General features: G+C 36.5%; 1 protein-coding gene across 1 annotated transcript; it reads right to left on the bottom strand.

Annotated features, from left to right (window-relative positions):
* Window positions 1-452: 452 nt before the first annotated feature.
* LOC127844999 (angiopoietin-2-like) lies at window positions 453-19,704 on the bottom strand. Its single transcript, XM_052375603.1, has 7 exons — window positions 18,579-19,704; window positions 18,287-18,395; window positions 16,896-17,057; window positions 16,375-16,505; window positions 2,694-2,790; window positions 2,271-2,435; window positions 453-1,332 (listed from the first exon to the last, which is right to left on the bottom strand). Exons 1-7 carry the CDS (start codon window positions 18,855-18,857, stop codon window positions 1,064-1,066), a joined length of 1,212 nt encoding a protein of 403 aa, XP_052231563.1. The 5' UTR covers window positions 18,858-19,704; the 3' UTR covers window positions 453-1,063.
* Window positions 19,705-20,363: the final 659 nt, after the last annotated feature.

Below are 20,363 nucleotides of genomic sequence, written 5' to 3'. Positions count from 1 at the left end.
TACATAAGAAAGTCATTATGTGTATTAATCTCAACACATGTTCACATGATAGAGGTAACTTCTGAATTCTGAAATATCGTAGGTTGTTATAATTAGCATACAACTGTCCGTAAAAAACAAGAAGCAGTACATGAACGTTTAAAAGAAAGTTGGTGTGAACGTAAACATTGATTGTGTTATGCAACAGCAGGGAAAAGTTGATATGATATGAGTGTCGCTCTTTGAAAATGGGGCTTATTGCACATGATACTCAGGGACGATAATTTAAGTTTAATCTGGATTTTCGGAATCTACAAATGTACCTTTCAATATTTCATTGATCCTTACAACGCACGTACAACCGTATTCTTATGTTCTAATCATGAAGCAATATGTAGCAGTCAGTGTCATAAAAGCCGAGATGTTGCCATATTGAAAATAGCACAAATTGGTATCATAGCGTGTTAATAACTTTATTGCCAGGTGTCATACACATAGAATTAAACTACAGCTGCTCAGACATTATAGAGAAATCTTATATTATACAATGTTGTATATATATGGCGAGGAATCAGTTGCAAAACAGTGAGATACAAAACAAATATACAAGACAAAATACGCATATCATTGCAGCAGCACAAAATACCATGAACAACTCCGGGGTCACCGCCTTGGAACGGTCAATACAAAAACACCGAGGGTTTAAACCGGTGTTAAGGAGCTTCAAACTTCACACTTGATCGAGAAGCATTCATTTCATATTGAATTCAACATAAGTATTAACCTCATAGCATCATATTTAAAATTGATAAGCAATAAAGGAGAATGCATTAGCATTTCGTAACTATTTAACTGCTAAACGGTTATATAAAGATCATAACACAAGAACCATTACAACAGTTCATTATAACTGCAAACCAAAACGAGTATCAACTACATATTGTCTTTATTTAAAATATAAACTTAAGAGACATTGCATCATATAGTTTGTGACAGTAAGATCATTGCGCACAACGTGTGGTCGTATTGAGGTGTATTAGGTGGTGCAAAAGACTAATACACACAATTTTAATATGATGCATTGTTATGACACACTTTTAAACATCATGGTGCTAGCAGCAAGACCGTAGTCAGAGTCATACTTCATGAACGTCGAACCGTATTGTCCTGGTTGGTAAAGTCCATTCAGATTGATGTAAGTATAGCAGTAATTGTACCACCAGCTCCCTTTCAAGTCTGCTGCACAGTTGTTCCGCAAATGCCGGTCAACGTCATGATCATACGTACTGAAGGCATTTCCGACCGGTTTCCCTTTAGGGCTTCCATCAGTAAATGAGTGGTATGTGTTGAAAACTGTAAGATAAAACAAAAAGACAAAATTGTAAATATATCAAACATATAATTATGTGAATCTAATTTGTAACTGTTGCAAAGTGTAGCGTAATTGTATATAGTTGATTTAATTAAAGAAGTATCTGTTTAACCGTGTATTTGCTATCGAGCGCGCTTAATTAAAAAAAACATAAAAATGTGTGATATAATCTAGGTATGATTTAATTTATGTTCAGATAATCGGATTGATATACATGTGAAACACGTGTGTATTAAGAAACCATAGTGTTTACAAACAATATTCGGTTTTCTTTAAGATATAAACCAATTTGAATAATAACACTTTACTACCTAATAAAACTGTACACATCTTATTATACCATTTAATTGTCTTATTTAAATATACAATCTACCATTTTAAATTAAGTTCTGTAGTAAATAAAGGAAGTATCTTGTTACATTACGGTTTTAATGTCTAAACCGATTGATATGTTTATATCTATTTTGTATTGTGTTTCTCATTACGATTGACCAGACATGTTTCGTGATTCGTTTAGAAGGACGGGCACTATGTGTGCAACATATATATGTCACATTTTGCTTAATCATATAATCGGACGAGGCGTAGGGAATAAAATTATTGCGAAATTAAACAATGTTAAAACGACTTGGTTAAAAAATAAATCTTTATCAGACGGATTGTCGAGAACGAGAATCACATTGCTAATTTAAAGTGCTTCATTTATGACGTACGTCAATACAGCAATTATACCAGCTGAAATTCTCCTTCTTGAATATAAGTCAAGTATTTAATTTAAAGTTGCTCATTCAAATGTAACTATGCACAAGTATTCATTCTTTGCATCTTGAAAGACATATGATTGGATATTAAGTAGGTAAAATGTTGGGTTAGACAAAGTCATTGAAACAAGAATAAACTCAACGATTAAATCACTTACGACCATTTGACCGTATACGCGACCCAACGTTCAGTGTGTAGTTCGTTCCAGGCTGAAGACTAAAGCCCTCGTACACATCGTATCCCTTGCTTCCGTTCGAACGTACAATGTCCACACGGAGTTGGTAGGAACCGCTAGATGTAATCTCGTAAATGTATTTAAGACCTGAAATTGAAGAAAATAAGTTGCAACTTATTGATAGGATAAGTATTTATACCAAATCTTACTAATTGAACTTCTGTTTGTCCATTGTTTATTGTATATGCAGAGAAAAAATATTATTCATGAAACTTAATTATATCGCTCATTCCTGAAATAAACTGTGGTTGAATAATAAAAAAAATGAAAAAAATAGAAAAACATGCATTTGAGAAATATTTTTGTGAAATGTTTATGATAACAGATAGTAGTATAACCTAATACCCAGCCAGTGTTCCGCGTAGACAGATCCAAAACCGTTTTCATAGTCACTGAATTTCCGATAAAAATCCTCACTGCCATTAAACCGCTTTTGAAAGACCTACAACAGACCAATATCAGGAAATAAAAGCCATATACTAAAATAGAATGGTACATAAAAATGCACACAGCAGATTACTATTAACACTCCCTTCATTATAGAATAATGAAAGCGATTACATGCTCAATATGTATATGTTTTTTTTCTTCATGTGTTCTTTTTTCGTTAACGCAATATTACTTAAAACAATTTCTTATTTCCTCTTTCTCTTTTGTACAGATTGTTACGTCGTCGAATAGTCTAGTGTTAAATAGTTTAAACATCGTTTAATGTCCGTGTTTATAATCGCCTTACTGGCATATCTTTTAGTTCAACTAATGCCCGTGGATTACAGTACTTCACCATGATCACAATATTTTGACACTTCTAGCATAGAGTTTGGTCGCTTGAAAAATATTGATTCATTACTAGTCTTTTTTTCCAAAAGGAGCTGAACTTGAAAGAAAGTGTTATTTAAAAGCCCATAAACACTCAAAATCAACGAATATTAAGTACAGTATTTCGAAAAAAAAACACACACAGTTAACACATTAAGAAATGTTCCTTGTAGCAATAGTCAAATTCCAACGGTAGATGTGGTCTGGAAACATAAATTTAACAATCAACAAAATATCATTTTTTATTTTTGGTGAGACATTTATTCAACACATCTTTAATAGCCATATTAGTGTTCGTGTGTCGTATGAATATATATCGTTGCGGGAAATTACTATGGAATATATTGTGCCACAACAAATAAAAACAACCATTGTTTATCTTGTGGGATCAGTGGTCTTATGGAAGGACGCTGGCTTGGGGATCGAGAGGTCCCGGGTTCGAATACCGCCCTGACCACTGGAATTTCCTTGAGCAAGAAATTTATCCCAAATCTGCTCCTTCCCACCCAGGTGTATAAATGGGTACCTGTGAGAAAAAAAGCCAATGTGCCGTTGCTGCATTCTGTGCCAAGATGTTAACGGACGACCTATGACCCAGTGATCAGGGACAAAATGTAAAGCGCCTTTGAACGCACATCTCGAGTATGAAAAGGGCGTTATATAAATGTGGTATAAAAAAATCGCGTTAAATCTATGTTACCATACCAAATCTAGCGTTGAAATTGTGGCTATTGCTATTATGAACACTGATTGTTAATGGGTTAACTTTATTTAAGTATTCTGCGAAATATTCGTTTTATATTGAGTATTAACCCATTTATGCCTAACGTCTAGAAAAAAGATCTTGGCAAACAGCGTAGACCCAGATGAGAAGCCGCATGATAAGGCGTCTCATCAGGGTCTGTGCTGTTTGCTTCAATGAATTTCTGTAAGAACTATTCTAAATATAGAAATAAATATACTAGACATCCCTTATTTTGGAAATAAATTGATCCAATTTAGAAGGATGGGAGAGTCCACTAGCCATTAATGGGTTCTTTAAGTGCATGCCATTGAATACTTAAAGCTAAACAATATCATTATTGGTTTAATAATCAATAATTAAAATACAATAATTTGAATATTTTGATTGCCGGATTTCGAAATATTGTGTCAATTGATGAGTATCATATTTTATTGTAATAACGCACGCACTCACATAAGCAGTGGATATTGAGCTATACGATGACATACTCGAAACAAATTACTTGATATACGATGAAGTTAAAGACAGGAAGGCGGTGTTTTAATTTTCCCATAAGTATGACTTTGAAAGCATGATGGATGATAATTTACTGTCCATAAACTCTATCATGCCAAAATGAGACTTTTAACCTCAAAATATTACTTATATATTTGAGCTAGAGAGACAGGTCTGCCACGCAATTCACGGTGAACATATGTGGAAAGTTAGTTTATAAATGGATAGCAAATATTTAAATTGCCGTCCGAAAAAGCTGTTGTCAAAAGTGTACAATTTCCCTTCTGTAGTATGCTCTTATTATATGTTTGAACTCTAGGTGTGAAACTAGCAAAATTTTAGATTGACATTGACTGTTTACTAGAGATACGCTTTTTACGCGCGAGACGCCGTCTTGCAATGGTCAATACTAGTGATTATTTTCATGACGTAAAAATCCTAACACACGTACATAAAACGTACAACCGCACATTAATTCAACAATTGTAATATACTGAGTATATGGCTTTTTAACAAGCGTGTTAACAATTACTAGATATAAGCACACTGATGCCCCAACATTGTCTGAACATCTAACTTGTTGCGAGAAAAACATATCCAAGTGAGCACACGCACATGCTCTTGAATATAGCTGTACATTTTTATGACTGAACGTGCAAAACATTTAAGAAACGGATTACACAGCATGATAAACAATTTCATGTTAGGCATAAAACGGGGCTATACTATTATATCAAAATCAGTTTAACAACATACCCAGATATGCATATATATGTTGTGTTATACTATATATTTGCACATTAAATACTGTAACACCTATACTCGAGTAAAACCGCAAGATTTCGTTGCAGCCGCAATTACTCTTTGTCTACACACACACGATATTCACCTTTGAGAGTTATAGCGATATCAATCGTGAAGTTAAAAGAAGAGTTGGAAACAATAGGAATATGTATACTATAGTAGAAAACAGGCACAGAACCATCATTATGACAAACTTCGTTGCAAACGAAGTTCCTATATTTACAGCCATCCGCTCATTACTGTTATCCACCTGTGAAATAGTGAGCGAGATACGCCCAGTTGTTAAAGACTAGTTAAACACACACCCTTCAAGAGACTATATGTTATAGAGTGAAACACATACAAAAGACCATAATTCTGCTAAAACTCGTCGCATCCGAATTCCCTTTCTTAACGATCATTTGCACATTAAGGTCATTTAACTTTGAAAGTTTGAGCGATATCCATTTTTGAGTCAAACAACGTTTAAAATGCAAGCTTTGGAACGCACATAAGTACGACAAAGGCAATGCTTAATATCCCTATTTTGCTAAAAGGGCCACCATTTTAGTATTATGTTAAGAGAATCATCATCTGCATTAGCAGGAGATCATTATTATCATTACAAGAACGTACTTGATTTTAGGCAGCTTACCAAATGTCATACATTGACAAAGGACAAATACATCAATGCAACATACTGAACTCAACACCTAAGAGTTCATACACATCATAGCCTCGGTGATTCAAGACCGGTTTAATGTCATCCAAAGCTCAACGTGTGCCAGAATAGTTTAATAAAGCAATCGATTGTAAATAATAGTTAACATCATAGGATCACACTTCAAATAAACCTACGCTAGAAGAGAATATACATCGATTTAATTACAGTTAACATTAAAGGATCAGATGTTATCCAAAGCACGATGTCAGAAAAACCACAGGTGGTAAGCGTGTGGCTATGATATTAATTAGTGAAAACATCATTTTGAATGATAAATAATCATATTATAACGAAAAATTAACTTTTCTGAAAAAAAATATTTCACTATCAAATATATATATAACAAGGTATGCAACTCAAAATCACCCCAAAACGGGGTGCATCGCTTTGAACAGCCATATCTTCATCAATTGTGCAGCGATTTTCACGATCTCGGTCTTATTCAACGCAGAAATGAATTTCCTTTCTGGAAATGTATATGTCTTGCAATATTTTTACAAATGCTGGGTCAACTTTTAAGAAATAACACGATACACAACACGCATGACCCAGTTGACAGTGATCATGTATTCTTTATGAATGAAATCTCCAGTTGTAAAGACACACCTCCGCATTGGACCAATGAAATCACTCGTATGTTTAAAATTTCAGTTAGTTGAAATGTATGTAAACAAAGGTTTCAAACGGCGCTGGACAGTTAGTCTTGATGCAGAATGTAACGACAAGAACGGTAATAATGTTTTTTCATACGTTTTATTGAATTATGGTATCGAACTACATGAACTTTGTAGGGAAGTTGCCCTTTACTCCGTGAAGATTTCAGTCTTAAAGACAGCATGATCACTGTCAACTGGGTCATGCGTGTTGTGTATCGTGTTATTTCTTAAATGTTGACCCAGCATTTGTAAAAATATTGCAAGACATATACATTTCCAGAAAGGAAATTCATTTCTGCGTTGAATAAGACCAAGATCGTGAAAATCGCTGCACAATTGATGAAGATATGGCTGTTCAAAGCGATGCACCCCGTTTTGGGGTGATTTTGAGTTGCATACCTTGTTATATATATATTTGATAGTGAAATATTTTTTTTCAGAAAAGTTAATTTTTCGTTATAATATGATTATTTATCATTCAAAATGATGTTTTCACTAATTAATATCATAGCCACACGCTTACCACCTGTGAGAAAAACAAGTGAAAGATAAATATCGTCATCCATAGTTCAGTGTATCAGTCCAACGGTAAATAACTAGTATATATAGAGAATAATAGGTTAGTGTTGATTATAGATCAGGTTTATCATGCGAGGCTTAGAAAACAAAAAGCACGAGCCTAATCTAATATATTATTCTATTTATCCCACTTTTTATTTTGTAAACCTTATTGTTTAAACAAAATTAGTTTGACTGGATAATTTCGCTGGATTTATGACGTCATTTCGTCGAAATATTGACGTCATTTCCTGCCGTTGATTATAAATGATATTTAATCAACGGGGCTTTAATCAACCGAATTCGCTGTAAAAGTGGGATAAATGTGTTTTATAAAACTGAGTTAAATAGCATACGTTATTTTGCAGTCTTAATTAAAAATTAAATACTAATCTTAATGCCAACACAAACTGTAAACACAAGTATGCAATTCAATATTGACTCTTCTTATTACGACAATGAAACAGTAACATCGATTCTAGTACAGTATGCCTTTTTCGCCTGAGTGCGAAATTCAACCGATGACAGTTTTTTAAATCTCTAGATACGTAAGGTAATCGTTTACTAAATTGAAACTTCATCGTTGTTAAAACAGAATAGAATCGTTTAAGAAAAATACAAAGCGTATATTAGTACGTATAATTATATTGGGTTGATCAAAGTATCTCCTTCCTGTACACCAAATTGTAAATACAACATTTGCAAAGATTAAACAAATTAATAACAAAACCCAGTAAGCACGTAGATGTATGTATAATTACAATATATTATTTTGATAAGAAAGAGTGTACAAATGTTGTGATTATCTATATGCGTTATGTATATATTTCATATTAACATTTGCAATCATGTTTATGAACATCGCCGTAAAATGTTGATAGCAATAATACGTGTGTAATCACTTAAACGATACATCGTATTTAGAAACTAATGCACTGTAGTTTTAACACAAAAATAACTAACCTAAATACATGCATGTGTATACGTAAACATTCTGGTTTTTAAGTTTATATATGCTTTATTAGTTTTTAAAGCAATACATATTTTGAGTTAAGCACGAGACACGAGCTCAACTATTTCACTTTTGTGAGCCCATAAATCCCCTGTGTTCTAACATACTTAAAATATGGATGTGCATAAGATCACACGCGTGTCAATATAGGAAACAATACATCAATAAAGAAGCAACACTTTTCGAGTATAGCGAGACACCAAAATACGTCTGAGAGACTAATGGACCGAAACTTGTGAATCCACCCTCATTCATCTTAAAATGGGTTTATAAATAAACAAAACATAGCAAATTGTTAAGATAAAATACTAAGTGTTCGATAAACTAAAATTAAGAGAGATAAATTTATCAAGTGTAGCGATTTAATTAATCAATTTTATCCGAAGAAGGAAATATACTTTTAATCATGTGCAAATGCGAGATTAGGTCAAAATGTCCCAACATTTAACATATGTCTCAAAATCCAAAGAGTTCGAAAATCGCAAGAAGCAGAAAATCACATGGTGATTATGGTCAATATAGAGGTTAATTACACGAGCAGTTATAGTGTTCGATTTTGTGTCACTATCCTTATTTCGCCAATGCGAAATACAGATATATGTAGTCCTTTCGTGATATCTCATGCTTACGGTTTGTGCCAACAATCTTATACGTAAGAACAACAAAAACTAAATGTCTTTTATCGTTGTACTTTATAACAATCAAGGCTCAAACACGCCCAATAATGGGCTAATGAACATTAATTTATATGTTTTGAAATTAAGACGTTTACATTGTGTAGAAGAAGGATGGCTCTCTTATTAACTATTTCATTTTTGATCGTTTGCGCTTATAAAGGTCGCCAACATGCCGACATGTCAAAACAAAAATAGATGTATATATCGTTTGCGCACCGGTATTTATCAGTTCGGTATGTCAGTATGTTGCGTAGTAATGACCGCCCCTCGGGTGTAAATACGCGCAAACCGCAAGTCCAGACAGCAGTTTGATAATAAGCAGATTGTATTACGCTCCGATTGCGGGATGAATAATGCATGCAATTATAAAAATGATGTCTGCATGTATTAATGATGGCTACACAAAAATAACCCTTTTATGTCCACTCCTGTTTGAATCTTGATTTCTAGCGTCGACTATTTTGACTGTTTTATATTCAAAGCCCCCACACTCGGTGTATGATAACAAAGGTTAATATTTTAGGTTAAACATGCAAGATTTCTCGAAACGCTATTTTTTACAAAAAGTATTATCTTTAATACAATTTTTGTTATTGTGATAAAAAGTGGTTCGGTCGGGACGCGTGTGAAGTTAGCCAATTTAGCCTATTTAGCCTATTTTGCAAGTTAAGTGCGAATGTTGAAATCAACACAAAAAAGTACCATTTATCCTCCTTAATAAGTATATTGATGAAACATAAATCCTATTTAGCAACCAGTTAAGTATATTTAGCCGTATGGCGAAGTATACTGTTAAAAACAAGAGTTTTTCTCCGGAAGAGGCCTAGTGCACGCTACCCTCCCGTCGTTTGCCTGGTGGGTTCACCGAGTTTCGATTGGGAGATTTAATTAGGGTCGGACTCACATACAGCCTATTTAGCTCATTATTCGTATTTTTTCCAGTGAGTGGGTATGCACGTTTAAGGTCCCCTTTCGGACAAACAAGAGTTATTACCCGAAAGCGACTTTGTGCATGCTGATATCCTGTCAACTTCCTGTCCTGCTTACCTAGTTTAAACCGGGACGTTTAATTAGGGTCGGAGTCAAATACAGCCTATTTTGCGTTTTACTGGTATGCGTCGTTTTTCAGTGAGTGGGTATGAACCTTTCGAACAAACTAGAGTTATCCCCCGGAAGCGATCTAGTGAACGCTCACTTCCCGTCGACTGCTTATCGGGCGCACCTAGCTTTGGCTTGGATTTTTAATTAGGGTTGGAGTAACATCCAGCGTATCAAGCGTATTATTGCTATACGTCATTTTGCTAGTTTCTGGGTATGCAGCGTTAATGCCCCCTTTCGGACAAACAACGCTCTAGTGAACACTCACTTCCCGTCGATTGACTGCCTGTCGGGCTCACCTAGTTTCAGCCGGGACTTTTAGTTCGAGTCTGAGTCATATACAGCCTATTAAGCGCATTATGCGTTATTTTGCCAGTGAGAGGGTATGCATCTTAAGGATATACCCTGCTGCTCTTTCTGCCGCCCTGTCTTATTCATATTATTTTTATCAATAAACATTAACAACAACACGATCATTTTGCTGCTCCAGATGTGTCCAAAGATCTATTAACCAAATAGAATGGTAATATCGATGGAAAACTTCGGGAGTTCTCGAGTTATATCTCCCACCCCACTCTGTTTTCTGGCTTGATCACGCGTGTTTCAGCCTGTATTCCAATATACATGCATTTATGACAACTCGCAATAGAACTAAAAACACGCGCATTTAAGTTCTAATATTTAATAAGCTTTTTCTTTACAAAAGATATATAAACTTACACATAAGACATTAATAAAATATGTGTATCTGGAGCAATATGGAACAGACAATTTGCAATATTCTAGACCGAGTTATCGGTTTGTTTACAAGTTCAGCTTTGAGTACGTCTTTTTGATTTAACTTTATTATTTCTTTATTAAAACTTCTTATTGAATTATCATCTTGAAAATAATATAAGAATATAAAGCCTTAAATAAAGTTCGTGATTTTAACTTAACTTATTTAACAAAATAGTAACTTTAACTGTGCTTATTAAAAAAACATAATCTCTTTTGGCAATACATGTTTATAGTGTTAGCTAATTAATATATCCGCAACTATTCAAGGAACCGTCACCCGCGATTGACGAAAAAAGAAAAGCTCTAAAATACCATATTATTTTACAATTATTAGTTTATATTGATTAAAATATCACGACTTATTTGTCAAATATGCTGTATAATGTATTGTATTTTATATAATTGATAAATAGGCTGCCGAAAGGTTAAAACTTGAAACAGCTAAGTTTTAATAAAGTTGTTAAACATGCTTAATGGCTGTAGTTTAATAATATTTATTTAACATGCTTATTATGCTTAATTGTTTATAAAAGGCCGCTATAAAGGCTAAATATGCTGTATTTTTATACTTATGTTCAGTCTTGCTAAATACGATGCGAAATACATAACATGTGCTAAAAAGACTGTATACTGTGGGTATACTGTCATCTTTTTAATAAACTTGATACATTGGCTGTGTTTCAATCCTTCTAATTCAACATTCTAATTATGCTTGCTATCTAAAATCGGATGTTAAATATGCTATATGTGCTGAATCTTTTCAACAGAAATACGCTTCATAGGCTGCTAAAAAGGCAAACTATTATGTATGTTCTCGACCTACTAGTATTTAATCAACTTGCAAAACAGACTACATAGGACTCTTAATATGCGTAAACGCTAAATAAGATGTATATTTCATTATACTTCATAAACTTGCTAAATAGGATGCTACATTAGCAAACGGCGACGGTAATAGAAAACGCGTCAAAAAACGAGTCCGGAAGTCAGAAGGCAAGCAGGCGTTTCACGGAGTGATTTATAAGTGACAAGCGGTTCGAGCCTTGATCATGGAAATGATTATGGAGACAGATGAAATTGTAAATACTTCATTTAATAGATGTCTTAATATATGCTACATTTTATTCTAAAACACTTATGTTAGTAGGAACCGCATGCATGTTAGTTTATTCTAATCACTATCAGATAAAATTGTTCCAATAAAAAAATAATCAAAAACAAAACAATCATAAAGTCACTGGCTGACTAAAAATGTTACATCTGTCAACAGATAATACCACTCTCACTCTAGGTCCTCGACCCTTTGGTGGCGCCCTATATGTACAACCCACCGCGGCACAAATGACCCTCGGTCCTCTGGCGGCGTCCAACGTGTCTTGCCCACTGCGGCACAGATGACCCTCGCCTGACCCTTGGTCCTCCGACGATGTCCAACACGACCTTCGTTGTGGCGCGTCCCGGTCAGCCCTTGTCGCCGAAACCGCCTTTCTCTCAGATATGGCAGCTTTCTGCCAAACCGTCGTTGGTGGTGGCCTCTGCCTCACTCAGAACTTCCCGTTGGGTGATACCTGTTTGCTGCACCCACCCGGAAACTGGGATCTATTCATTGAAAATAATCCCTTACCTTGACATTGCATGGTTTTGTACACATTATATTCATTATTACATTTAGACAGCCAGCATTTAATCACTAAATCTATTAACACCTAGGCAAATGGCAAGTACACATGCATAACTACAGTATTTACAAAAAAATACAAATACCATTTAAACATTAACATAAACATTAATTCAGTTGATATTTAATAAATGTTACTTGGTTTTAAATCTCAGAAGCTAGCAGGTTTTCAGTGCAAAAATTTACTAAAAATGTAATAAAATTTATAAAAGTTATATTTACCCCAGTTCCTATAAATATGTTATCCAAATATCTGCCCCTTGGGCACCTTTCAGAGCGTCCACGCTGCTCGAAACTTACGACGGCACTGAGTTGATTTGATTAAAATTTCTGGAAACATTGGGTGTAAAATAAACGATTCACTGATCTGTTGTTTATCAACTGGGCATGTATTTGCTAACAAATGCCAGAGTTCATGATTAGTTTGCATCCCATAGCCCTATTATTTTGATAACCCAGGTCACATCGGGAACAAGGAGAGATTAGGTTTGGTGTAGGGGAATTTAACATTGCACATGTTTAAAGCATGAATCTAGAATCTTGACAATGCGCATGGTACGCATTCACGTTTGGTTCACTATTGTTATATCAAACTTAACATGGACAAATTTGACATTGGTATGCTTGCATGTATGAACATTCCCCTGACGAAATAAATCCCTTATTAAAACCCCGGACAGAAATTATGTCAGTTCGATAGGGAGCCGACGGAGTTAACTCATGTTTATCCGACATGGGCCCATAAATGTACATACCAAATCGCGGTGGATATAGCGCATAATACGCTAAATATGCTGTATTTACGTCCCCCTGACGCCGATCCTAATAAAAACCACGGCAAAAGACAAGGTCAGCCCGACAGGCAGCTGACTTGAGATCTGCTTGCAATATGTTGCTTCCGGGGTAAAACTATTTGTTGTCCGATATTTGCTGTTAAACATTCATACCCATTCGCCGTGCATATAGCGCATACTTTTCAACATATGATGTGCGTTCGCATCCCCCCTGACGCCGACCCCAATAGAAACCCCGGGCCGAAACAAGGTCAGCCCGACAAGTAGTCGAGGGAAATCAGCGTGCACTAGGACGCTTCCGTAGGATAACTCTTGTTTGACCAAAATGGTGCCTTAAAGGTGCGTACCAATTCAGTGAAAAATTACCCTAAAAGTTAAACGCAAAATAGGCTGTATTTGACTCCGACCCTAGGTAAAAGTCCCAAACGAAGCTAAGTGAGCCTGACAGACAGTTGACAGAATAACAGCATGCAGTAGGTCACTTGCTGGGGATAACACGTGTTTGTCCGAAAGGGGCCCTTAAAGGTGCATAGCAACTCACTCGAAAAATGACGCAAAATGCGCTTACTAGACTGTATTTGACTCCGAACCAAATTAAAAGTCCCTGCCAAAACTAGTTGAGTCCGAAATACAGTTGACAGGATGTCAGCATGCACTAGGTTGCTTTCGGGACATAACTCTCGTTTATCCAAAAGGGGCCCTTAAACGGGCATACCCACTCACTGGAAAAATGACGCATAACGCGCTTAATACGATGTAAGTGACTCCGATCCTAATTAAATATCCTGTCCGAAACTAGGTTAGCTCGACAGGCAGTTGAAATAATGTCAGCAAGCACTATGTCGCTTCCGGGAGATAATTCGTGTTTGTCCGAAAAGGACCCTTATATATACATACCCACTCACTGTAAATTGACGCATACCAGTAAAACGCAAATTATGCTGTATGTGACTCCGACACTAATTAAAAGTCAATGCCGAAACTAGGTGAGCCCGACAGGTAACTGACAGAATGACGGAATGTCAGCATGCACTATGTCGCTTCCGGGAGATAACTCCTGTTTGTCCGAGAAAAACTCATAAAGGAGGATAACCACATATTGACGAAAGGCGCTTAGTGACTCCGACCCTAATTAAAAGACCCTGCCGAAACTAGGTGAGCAGGACGGGAAATTGACAGGATGTCAGCAACGCACTAGATCGCTTCCGGGGAATAACTCGTGTTTGTCCGAAAGGGGACCTTGAAGGCGCATACTCACTCACTGAACAAAATAACTCGTGTTTGTCCAGAGGGGCCCATAAAGCTGCATACCAAGCACAGGGAAAATGACGCATTATGCGCTAAATAGGCCGTATGTTACTCCTACCCTAATTAAAAGACCCGCCCGAAACAAAGTGAGCCCGACAGACAATCGACAGGAGGTAAACGTGCACTAAGTCGCTTGTTTGTCCGAAAGTATGCCTAAAATATACATACACACTCACTGGAAAACGATGCATACCACTTAGACGCTAAATAGGCTGAATATGAAAATTCCGTGTCGAAACTAGTTGAGCCCCACAGAAAGTTAGCAAAATGTTAGCACACACTAGGTCGCTTCCGGGGGATAACTGTTGTATGTCCGAAAGGGGCGCTTAAAGGTGCACATGCACTCACTGGAAAATGACTCATAATGCGCTTAATATGCTGTATGTTACTCCGACCCTAATTAAAAGTATCGGCCGTAACTAGGTAAGCCCGACAGACATTAAAAGTCTCGAGCTAAACTAAGTGAATCGACAGACAATCGACAGGAGTTGAGCATGCACTAGGTCGCTTCCGGGGGATAACTCGTGTTTGTCCGAACGTGGGCCTAAAATGTACATACCAACTCACTAGAAAATAACGCAGACCACTTAGACGCCAAATAAGCTGTATGTGACTCAGACCCTAATTAAATATCCCGTCCATAAGTAGGCGAGCCCGTATGAAATTGGACCGGAGGTGAGATTGCACTACGTCGCTTCCGGGGCAAAACTCTTATTTGCCCGAAAGAAGCCTTTTAAGGTTCATACACACTCACTGGAAAATGACGCATAATTCGCTAAAAATGCTGTATGTGATTCCGACCCTAATAAAAACTTTAGGCCGAAACTAGGTGAGCTCGACAGGCAGTCGACGGGAGGTGAGCGTGCACTAGGTCGGTTCCGCTGGATAACTCGTGCTTGTCTGAAACGGAGCTTTGAAGGTGCATACTCATTCACTGAAAAATGACGCATACCAGTTATACGCTAAAAAGGCTGTAGTTGACTCCGACCCTTATTTTAAGTCACGGCCGAAACTAGATGAGCACGACAGGCAGTTAACCTGATGTCAGCGAACGCTAGGTCGCTTCCAATGAATAATTGTTGTTTGTCCGAAAGGGGCCTTTCAATTGTCATACGCTCTCACTGGACCAACAACGCATACTGCGCTAAATAGGCTGTATGTTACGTCGACCTTAATTAAATGTCTTGGCCGAAACTTGGTGAGCCCTGCAGGCAGTCGACGGGAGGTGAGCCTGCAGTAGGATGCTTCTGGGGGGATAACTATTGTTTGTCCGAAAGAGGCCCTTAAAGGTTCATACCCACTCACTAGAAATATGACGCATAATGCGCTAATAATGCTGTATGCGACGCCGACCCGTATTAAAAGTCCCGGCTTAAACTAGGTGAGCCTGACATTCAGTCGACGGGAGAGAAGCATGGACTAGGTCGCTTCCGGGGAATAGCTCTTGTTTGAAAAAGTATATTTTGTAATTAGGCTTAATATACACAACAGGCTGCATAATAGGCGAAATAGGATTTATGTTTCAGCCCATTTAATATACTTTAGTCTTAAAATGATGTATATTTCAACATTCGTACTAAACTTGTTATATAGTAGGCTAAATTGGCTAACTTCACACACGTTCGGTCGGGGAGAAAATGACAATATGTCATAACGATATACAAGATAAAAAGCCACTGTAGTATTACGATCGTCGGTAAATCGAAATTATTGTATTTATGAAACAATTACTCGATCTTTCTGTATCAGTCTAACTGTATAATTACAATTTCTGTCTGGGCGTGAGTAAATGTAAATGTGATTTTGTCTTTAAAATAATGACGGATAGTATCGTAGATTCTGTATCTTGCTCTGAGCGAATGAATGGTTATGTTATATTTATAATTAAACTGATACTACCGTCCAGCCTCCGCCATCAATCTCCATCTCACAGTAGACAAGTATCTTCGTGTGAGAGAGCGGGGTGGTGATGGTGTATACACCACTTTGCTTTGCGTCACCTCTGCTAAGTAGCTCGGAGCAATCTTTCACTGATAAAAAACAACACAAATATAAAGAAATTCGTAAAATTCTTCAATATGATCATATTATTGCTTTGTTTTGCGTCACCTCTACTAAGAAGCTCGGAGCAATCTTTCTCTTTTCAAAACAACAAAACTAAAAAAGTTCGTAAACAAATATTTTATTAAAAACATATTTCTTAAATGTGCAAAAGACAGCTCTCTGGAACTTTATCAATATGCAATATGATCATATTATTGATAGTAATATCAAAATATAGCAATACCTGATTCGTATTAGCCTATGTCTTTATAACATTGGCCATTGTATTTACCATAGCAATTGTTGTAGTATGAGATGAATACTTTTCCATGAGTTCAATGATTAATACACACGTGATAAAAGATGTTAATTATTACCTCTGCATGAAGAAGTGTAACATTTTAGCGTTTGCGTCATTAGGCCGGGGCAAACTCTCCCGCCATTTAGCGGTGCTGGATTGTCGCAGACTCTAGTCCGTGTCTGGTTATAGTGAGAGGTACACAATGACCATGCAGCCCATGAACCCCACTGTCCGTCCACTTTTAACAGTAATTTATATTAAAAATTAGTTGGTGTTGGCTGAAATTTAAATGTCTGAACCTGCCGACCTAATATTATAACACAATAGAAGCAATCAAAGAAATAAATTAGTCAGAATACATAATGTTTCGTCATTGCAAACATTACATTTTATAATAAATTATCGATATTCACAATACATATGTACAAAATGTATACGTATTTGAAAACTTAAACATGAAAACATATCGTAGTATATCATGATAGATTGGTTAAATATTCTTGATTCTTAGTTGCGTAAACATTATTAACAAATTGATCGAACGTAAAACAGAAAAGCATACTCAGAAAAAACTGTTATTCAATAGCCTTAAACAATTATATGACCGTACAACGATTTGAATAATAAGCTCGTTTCCAACTGTAGGTGTTATTTTGTTGATTTTGTTGAATCAAAACTAAAGCATATCTGACAACGAGCAGTTGATGCCTTCGACCCTAAATGATAATACAACATAGTTTTGTCTTTAGTATTTCCAACATAACTTGTTCCTAATAATTTATCTTTAAAAGATGACAAATCATATCATAACTCATTTTGGTGTGTACCTATGGGGCAGTTTTACGGATGGTACGTCTTTCATTGTCGTTGGCAAAATGAAGCATGTGCCCATGGGCCGATAATTATATATATCTCATCTCCCAGAACATGTCCTTATCCGATTGGCTTAGAGCGGTCACGTGCCCTTTGTTTATTTTCCACACACACATCGATTAGTGTCCATACTCTCCGAGTAATGGAGTAGTCGGTTGAGATATAATCGTTACACTGTTAGTTACTGATGGTGTATGGGATATACACCCTCAGTTCTCTCATTTGCTCGAGTATGGTATGCAAATAATGAGGGTGTATATCACATACACCATCAGTAACTAACAGTGTAACTAATAATACAGAAAACATGTTACATCCCTAAGGGAAAAGACCACAAGGGTATGAGTCAAACAATTTGTAAATAGGACCACATTACGATGTTGCATGTCCAATATCAATCATCTGCGCCTTGCGGTTTGAGATGAATTTGTGTTTGTGTTAATAATATAAATATTATAACTTTACAAATTAGTGCTTTACAATGAATGATGTCCACATTCTCTTTTGCATTTGATTAATTATGTTGAAGGGATGATACTAAAGTGCTTTAACGAAAATACAGTTCAGTGAACACAATGTTTAAAATAACCTCACCGGTGATACGTTGAAGCCGCATTACATCCGCTCTCGTCCTATCGACCTTTGCTTCGATAGTCCGTGTCTTTGACTGAAGATCCGTTTGTGTTTCCTCAAGGGTTTGAACCTTAGACTGGAGTGTTTGAAAGTTAAGCTGCGTGGACTTAACTTCCTCTGAAATGACCGCTACAAGCGCTCTCGTTTTGTCTTCCGTCAGACGAAATATATCCGCTCGTGTTGTATCGACATGTGCTTTGATAGTCTTTGTCTTGGACTGCAGATCCGCTTGCGTTTCCTCAAGGGTTTAAACCTTTGACTGGAGTGTGTTAAAGTTGCGCTGCGTAGACTTAACTTCCTCTGAAATGACCGCTACCAGCGCTCCCGTTTTGTCTTCATTCAGCCGAGATATATCCGTTCGTAGCGTATCGACCTGTGCTTCGATCGTTCTTGTCTTGGTCTGAAGATCATGTTGCGTTGTCACGAGGGTTTGAACCTGAGACTGGAGCGTATTGGTGTTTCGCTTCGTAGACTTAACTTCATTTTCAATGAGCGCGATCAACGCTCTCTTGTTGTCCTCAGTCCCTTTCATCGCTTCCTGCGTATTTTCAAGCGCCTTGACCCTTCCAAAAAGATACTCGTGTTATAAACCGTACCTATCACCTCATGTTCTAGATTTGATACATTAACTTGCGTTACATTCAAACGCTTATCCATATGAGCTGTCCGCAAAAGGATTTGCTCTTGATTCTTCCGGAGATATTCAAATCGTGTCATCGATGCCGCCTTTTCCTGCTCCAGACCTCTTCTCAACAGATGCATCCGTCGCCCTACCTCCGCCTCAGCGACTTTTTTCACGTAAGTCTCTATATTAACGGATATCTCATCGACAACGACCGACTTCGGACTGCAATTAGCCACATCACTGAGCCTCTTTTCAAAGGAGGCCAACTGCTGATTGGTCGCAGTCATCATAGACATGAGATCCTTAACCTGTTTCATCATTGACATATCATTTAACTTCATATCAAAGACGATATCGTCCAGTCGTGCAGAGAGCACCTTTTCCCATGTTAATTCACACTGTCCGCCATGGAAAAGCAAAACAAACGTTCCAAGAAAATAAACAAGCAGCGACATTTTTCTATTCATGAACTCTTATATTAAACGCTGTTAAAATCTGACTCCCATGCGCGTGTGCCTCTAGCGTGAACTGCCTCGCATTTAATACACATGCCTCTGATTATAAAACGGAAAGCTCTTGTGAAAATATCAAAGACGATTTCACGTGCCAATTATTTCTCCTTAATGTGGTTCTCCAGTACCAATTAGTTATACTGAATGTAATCTAGAATTTATCGACATGCTGCTGTTTTGATGCTTAAGATAATATATCAATATTTCCCCACAAATACTTGAGGTACTTGATGATACCGAGTTGGCATTAAAACTTTATCAGAACACTTAGGACAATCGGATAGGAAGTATATTACAAACATATGTATTGTAAATGCTTGACAACAATTATTTTTTATGTTTGAACCTGGACTTTATTTTGCAGAAGCAACGTCATGTCTTTAAATCGACACTTAATATTTGGATTGTGTCCCTCTCTTGATGAAATAAATTATCAACTGAAAATTGTACTTTTAATTTTCGTCCAGTATTGTAGTACTTTAGAACGTAAAATATAATAGTCATGGATATTATATTATAATAGTTCGATAGTTAAAAGGTATGTAAATTGGTCGTATGATAAACTCACGAACATTCAATAATTAGAGCCGCGAACAATTTAACTTCCATGTAGTAATTCGCGTTATTTTGCAGTGTTGAAATTAATTATTTAACTACTCAAGTTTGCACACTTGCAGAAATGTTCATATCAATGTTAATGTCATAATATAATCTATCACGTTAATAAACACGAAATTTATCAAATGGATGTTGCCCTAACAAAGACACTTAGAGAAAAAACGAAGAACAGTCACTTAGTCATTAGGGCACTGTACTTGGAACACAAGATATCCCTCTTTGCACAAACAAAAGGACAGTACAAACACATTAATGACGCATATCAAGACAATAATTCAAACAG

Source organism: Dreissena polymorpha, chromosome 9 (assembly GCF_020536995.1).
Source record: "Dreissena polymorpha isolate Duluth1 chromosome 9, UMN_Dpol_1.0, whole genome shotgun sequence".
Lineage (NCBI taxonomy): Eukaryota > Metazoa > Mollusca > Bivalvia > Myida > Dreissenidae > Dreissena > Dreissena polymorpha.
This window is presented reverse-complemented; position numbering and strand designations above follow the sequence as displayed.

Coding starts and splice junctions, on each gene's coding strand:
- LOC127844999 (XM_052375603.1), bottom strand. CDS start 18,857: ATGAAAGGGACTGAGGACAACAAGAGAGCGTTGATCGCGCTCATTGAA. Junction 17,058..18,286: donor GCGGCTTCAACGTATCACCG/GTGAGGTTATTT, acceptor TACTGTTAAAAG/TGGACGGACAGTGGGGTTCA. Junction 1,333..2,270: donor GCGTATACGGTCAAATGGTC/GTAAGTGATTTA, acceptor TTTATCTTACAG/TTTTCAACACATACCACTCA.